This window comes from Morone saxatilis, unplaced genomic scaffold, assembly GCF_004916995.1.
Source record: "Morone saxatilis isolate NCDOM2014 unplaced genomic scaffold, NCSU_SB_2.0 Contig7, whole genome shotgun sequence".
Lineage (NCBI taxonomy): Eukaryota > Metazoa > Chordata > Actinopteri > Moronidae > Morone > Morone saxatilis.
Window position 1 is genome coordinate 14,932,489 of NW_023340246.1, and position 6,078 is coordinate 14,938,566.

The 6,078-nt window shown below is 39.5% G+C and overlaps 1 protein-coding gene across 4 annotated transcripts in view; it reads left to right on the top strand.

Moving 5' to 3' along the window:
- The window catches only part of mpp5b (membrane protein, palmitoylated 5b (MAGUK p55 subfamily member 5)), a 17,853-nt gene that overhangs the window by 8,215 nt on the left and 3,560 nt on the right, over window positions 1–6,078 (top strand). Inside the window, exons 4-10 of one of the 4 annotated variants that reach the window (XM_035678693.1) lie at window positions 25–102; window positions 2,657–2,776; window positions 3,468–3,629; window positions 4,263–4,340; window positions 4,434–4,617; window positions 5,736–5,804; window positions 5,968–6,039. In XM_035678693.1, the coding sequence (XP_035534586.1) occupies window positions 25–102; window positions 2,657–2,776; window positions 3,468–3,629; window positions 4,263–4,340; window positions 4,434–4,617; window positions 5,736–5,804; window positions 5,968–6,039 (763 nt within the window). The remainder of the gene's footprint in view (window positions 1–24; window positions 103–2,656; window positions 2,777–3,467; window positions 3,630–4,262; window positions 4,341–4,433; window positions 4,618–5,735; window positions 5,805–5,967; window positions 6,040–6,078) is intronic. The other 3 variants (XM_035678695.1, XM_035678696.1, XM_035678697.1) reach the window with 3 other exon arrangements.

Genomic DNA, 6,078 nt, shown 5'->3' on the forward strand with positions numbered 1-6,078 from the left:
GTGTGTGTGTGTGTTTCTGTTCAGGTACAGAAAATTCTCCAGTCCAGCCAACAGAAAGAGGGTTTGGAGCTCAGGGCTCTGCTCACCAATCCTCATCTTCAGGTCAGATGTCAGCTTGCCAGCTCTGGCTTTTCATATCTCCCCTTTACCTACACTATTAATATAAAACGACACCAGTGAGACTGAGCGAGCCAGCCGAGCCTTGTAGACCAACTCATTGATTTAGTTAATATGCTGATATTTTAAATACTGGAAATATAATTTTTATTATTCCAATAGGATAATTGTCTCTCTTGCACCCTCCACTGGGAAGTCAGAGTTAATCATATAAGATAAGATAGATTGTAAGAAGAAAAAATAGGACTTATACCAGTTCAAAGGCAATTAAAGAAGAAATAATTCATTGTCAACCTTTTGCGTTCCAAAAGCAGAAATGTCTTTGCTTGCATCTGCAGAAATCTCTTTTTTTAGTCAGCCTCACTTTGTCACCTAGTGCCATCATATATACTTGACATAGAGACTGATTGACAGATTGCTCCATCATGATACAGTACACTGAACACCAGGACAGAACAAAAGATATAGACAGCAGGAACTTTATGGAGGAGGTCATGAGTTCATGTAATGTTGGTCTCCCTTGAGCTGGCAGGAATTTATTATTTTGCTCAAGGATATTTGAGCAGGGCAGATGCTTGCTTTACAGATGAATTCTTTAATGAGACACTGTTATTATTAGTTTTATTTCAGGGTGGGCTAAAGTAAATCTTTTTCAAGGTCAACTAGTCCTTGTTTTGTTCTCGAAGATTAATCTGGTGGGTCTCAAGAAAGGCCATTATGTAAATTAGGCTGTCATGTGGGTCAGCTCTCTTGGTAATGAAAAAGGAATGATTGGTGTGTTCTTTGCAGCAGAGTTCTTGTCAATGTCTTTGAAATTAACTAAGAAATGTAACAGATCTTACCGGTTTATGTCATGTGTGTTTGTGTGTAGTTTACAATGTCTCTGCAATTATGTACTGTAGTTTGATTTAGATAAATGAAAGCCACAATTAACCTTTTAATAAGGTTTATTCCTACGGGTAAAAGAAAATGGTCCTGCTGACAAGGTGTATGCTTCTTTTAAATACAGTGAAATTGCCAGTGTATTACAAGATGTAACTGGTTGATACATACATACATACATACATCCTCTACATAGTATCTTAAGATGTTAAAATAATAGTCTAGGTGACTATTTCTTACTTATTATGAAGGGGATAAAGTCAGCAAGTATTTTAAAGGAGGGTTTTAGGATACTTTATAATCAAAGACTCACAGCGGGTGTAATTAACTATGAGTCTAATCTTCGGTTATGAGCAATTTCTCAGTCCAATTTGGCTTTAACCTGTTAAGTAAGGATCATACAGTACATTACCAAGGCTGCTGTTGGCGCAGCTAACTAACTGGACAATTAGGATGTTCTTCTCAGGTGAGCTACGTGCTCCATCTTTACAGAAACGATTAGACCTCAGAGGTGTTCGACAAAATACAGATATTCAAATTGCATTGCTTTAAAGTGGCTTGACTTGCTAATGCTCTTGATTTGTCAGTTTAAGCTTCAGTGATTCTTCTGTAGAAAAAAAAATATGTAGCCACATTATCAGGCTGTCATTGTCCATTAGAGAGGCAGTAAGGTGAGAGAAGACCCCAGGTGGATGATTCTGCTGTGATTTTATGGTTGAGGGTCCTGTCAGCGGAGCGCCAGGGGGTCTGATGTATGACCCATGTGTGAACTACCAATTCTCCCATTGCCCTGTTAACCCCTCCAGTGAGCTGGATCCATGTAGCCAGCAGGGGCAGTATGATGTGAAGTGAGCCTGCCTTGTGGCACAGAAAGTGGAACAGATTATGTTGGTTTCCCTGTGGGGAGCAGAGAATCACATGAGTCATCCTGTAGTCTGTACAGGTAAACAACCTCATAGCCCATACTAATGGAGACAGGTACATGTGTGAGAGAAACAGGGTCTGCCTCAAGTTCATCTGTCTCCCTTTCACCATTTTCTAGGACACAATTTCCTCACGAGCAGGGAGGCCAAAGGTGTTTGATGATTGATGGCGGTGGATCCTGACTCCTTAATGCTGGGGGAGATTAAGACGGATTGTGTGTACGCCAAAGCTTAGCCTGGCCTGCGCTCTCTCAGGTCCCCTCTGCTGCAGGATAGAGAAACTTAATTTGGACCGACGGTTATTAATTGTGGGGTTGGGAGCGCTTGTCACATTAAATGAAGTGAAAGAGCAATCTCTGTGTTATTTCTGGCTTAGAGGTGGGTTTACTGACTGGTCTTGTTAAAAAAGATGGGGGTGTAGATAGGTTTCTTTTAACAGGTGTATGTTTGAAATATGTATGGTATCTTCTTTTTCATCAGTTGATAAATGTATGGTGTTATAAACCATGCTATAAGATTTATGACTTTTATTTCCATGACAACCATAGCCGTTATAAAGGACAACATCTATACAGAGACAATCAGAAGCCATTCATGCATATATTCTCTTTACCTCACGCTGCCCCCTCTTTTATTTGTCTGTCTGTGTTTCTGTCTATTGTGTGCTTGCAAAATTTCTGTGTGTGCGTACTGTTTGTCTCTATGTGTGTCTCTGTGTTTGCTTAATGTGGCAGGCACTGATGCAGGCTCATGACAGTGTGGCGGCGCAGGAAATGGCAGAGGAAAATGTGACCGAGTACCTCGGAGAGACCGTTAAACTGGTGCGGCTGGAGAAGGCCCGCGACACTCCATTGGTGAGACGCCATCTCTTAGCCTTTCTGAGTCTCTTCTGTTATTGCTGTGTGCTTGTGTCTCATTTAAATTGCTTTATAATCGACTTGGGAATATTTTACTTCATAATTACAGATCTTGTGAGAGGCAAGGCGGTGAGGAACAAGGACAGTTGTGTACACATCCAAAAAAGTTGATACTGCATATAATTACAGTACAATAAAAATTGAAAAATGTAGAAGACAAATGAGCCAATAAGATATATATGGGTTGTAAGCATCCTTTTTTTTGTGTTATTTATTGTATGTTTTTTAATGTAAGTTAAAAAAAAAGTCTCTACTCTCAGGCTTCACCATGCTCCACCAACTCACATTTATCATCTGGGTGTGTCAGTGTCAGTGTACCCACAAACCAACAGGGTAGCAAAATGCCTGTGAGTGTGAGCTCCATTTCAAAACACTGGCACTGACACAATGATGTTCATCGTATGTGACATGTTTCTTGGTATGCAAACTGTTACCCCTCCTTGGCTTTTTAGACTCTCTGTTCACATTTCAGAGAATATTATGGGTTCGAAGTGTTTTGTTTACATATTAATTATCCAGTGTGTTGCTTGTTTTGTGAGACTCTTTGGCATCTACAGCATATTAACTCAGTGTGTTTGTGTGTTTGTGTGTGTGTGTGTGTGTGTGTGTGTGTGTTTGTGGCCATCAGGGTGCAACAGTACGAAATGAGATGGACAGTGTGGTCGTGAGTCGGGTGGTGAAAGGCGGAGCAGCAGAGAGTAGTGGCCTTCTGAGTGAGGGAGATGAGATCCTGGAGATCAACGGGATTTCTATTCGTGGGAAACACATCAATGAAGTCCACGACTTACTGGTGAGGACCGGGGGTTATCCAGAGGGGTTATACAATAATTCATGGGAAATTAGCTCTGTTACAACTTTATTTTAAATAATGGGAATATAGCTTTGTTATGGTGTTCATACAGGTGCTTAACATTTCTTGAAAACTAATATTATGTACATTTAAAGCCATAAAAGGCATTAGAATTTATTAATAAATCACTTGTTCCTCCGTAGATGGTGACATTAGGTTTCAACCACAATATTCTTTTCTAAATTCATGTAAAATTAATTTGCTGAACATGTTTAGCTTTTAGGTGCTTGTTGTTGGTACTGTTTATTTCACTGTTGTACACTACAGGCAAACACAAATTAAGATCTGGAGCTGTGGGCACAATTATATGCATTGATTTTAAAAGATCATTGTTATCTTAACAGAATAAACAGCATTACTGCTGACTGCATTTATTTCTGAAAAAGTCTGTGTCTTTTTCCTGTGGCAATTTAAAGGTAATTTCACATGAATACAAATTCTCATAATATAACATACAGCCAACTGCCTGGAAATAAAACATTTGCTAAACGCCCTAGGTCAGTATAAGATATTGTTTTATGGAAATGTGATCCCTGTCATGTTTAATTCATTGCATGCCATCTTTTCCATCAGCAACAAATGCACGGCACTCTGACCTTCCTCCTCATTCCAAGCTCGCAGATTAAACCTGCCCCGCACAGACAGACTGTGGTAAGTCTCTAATGATGTGGGTGTGTGCGTGCATGAGAACGCCTGTCCGCATGCATGCAACGCTAACCTTGACATTGTAAACCCTGTCCTCAGATGCACGTTCGTGCTTACTTTGACTACGACCCCAGTGATGACCCCTTCGTGCCATGTCGGGAGCTGGGCCTGTCTTTCCAGAAGGGAGATATCCTCCACGTCATCAGCCAGGATGACCCCAACTGGTGGCAGGCCTACAGGGACGGAGATGAGGACAACCAGCCCCTGGCTGGACTCATTCCAGGTAGGGACCAGACCTGTGCTGAATATCAATATGTAGTTTATTGCTTCACAAGGGCAAATTTCTACTAGTATAAAAATCTAGAAGAATACAGTTATTATGTATTTATATGTTTTGTAGTATCACATTCTTTTATTTATATATACAGGAGAAAGGTCACCTTAATAACATATAGTGCTACAACATACTGTAAAAACTGTATTAAAACAAAAGTATAAAGTATATTCACTTCGTCTTAAATACATAGAGTTGTATATTTTACAACATCTTTCTTATACATGTTTTTTTTGCATTTTGCCTGTTTTGTCCCTAATTTAACAACGTGTGCATGATAGAAAAGGAGCAACAAAATTGGAGTTGCCTGCAAATGAGGTTCTTTGACGTTGCATTGAGAATATATTTTGGAGGACCAGGTCTGTTTTCAGCTAAAGGTTGATAAAGCAGTCATTCTGTCAGCAAGTACAAGAGACGGAAATGTGCAAATAAATGATAATTCTGAATAATTTGAATCAATTTGTTGATAGATAGAAATTGTCCAACCAGTGCACACATCTATATCAACATTCAAAATCCAGATGTAGTCTTAGTAACCAGAATATGGTACCCACAACTTTATTGTACATTGTTTTAAAGCCTTCAACCAGTCACCACAACTTCTCATAGTATATTGACAAGTTGATTATTAATTCCCTCCCTAGCAGCACGTGGGAATGCAGTCATAGTAAAGTACTTGAAAGTTGTCTGTGACGAATAACTTAGGTGGCACGACTATCCTGGCAGGAAACACCACCCATCTGGCACATCAAGCTGATTAAAACAAACACCTAAGAATTCTTTGCGATTACTCTCTGAGCCCGGCCTGTTGTGTCTGGAAGGAAATCAGGTTACGCACAGGAAATGGAAAGCTGTCCATTTTTTTGCCTGTTCCTCAGCACCTCAGGAAAGTCTAGGATCTATAGAGACACATTATTGAACACCAACCACAATGTTTTAATCCATTACAACTTGTTTAAATAAATATGGGCTTTTGAAGTGGAAAACGCACTGGATTGGTGAATCTATATTTACAGTGTTGGATAAGCTGATCTGTTTCTCTTTGCTTTCCTCATTTTTTTTTTTAGGTAAAAGCTTCCAGCAACAGAGAGAAACCTTGAAGAAAACTATAACAGACAAGAGTCGAGAGCACCAAGGTCTGTTGAAACATACCCTATGTGAAAATACAAGATATTATTTGCAAACTCAAACATTCTGCATCCACCCTGACTCACATAAAAATAGAAGTTGTGGTGTCTAGATGGTTGTAACAAACTGGAACGATAAAGTGAACATTCTTTTGACTTGTCATTTCTCCAGGGAAGCTTTGGTGTGCAAAGAAAAGCAAGAAACAAAGGAAGAAGAGCACGCCTAACTTGAGCAAAAATACTGGTAAGACTCAACTTTTTCTTTTTTACTTTTCTCACTGTG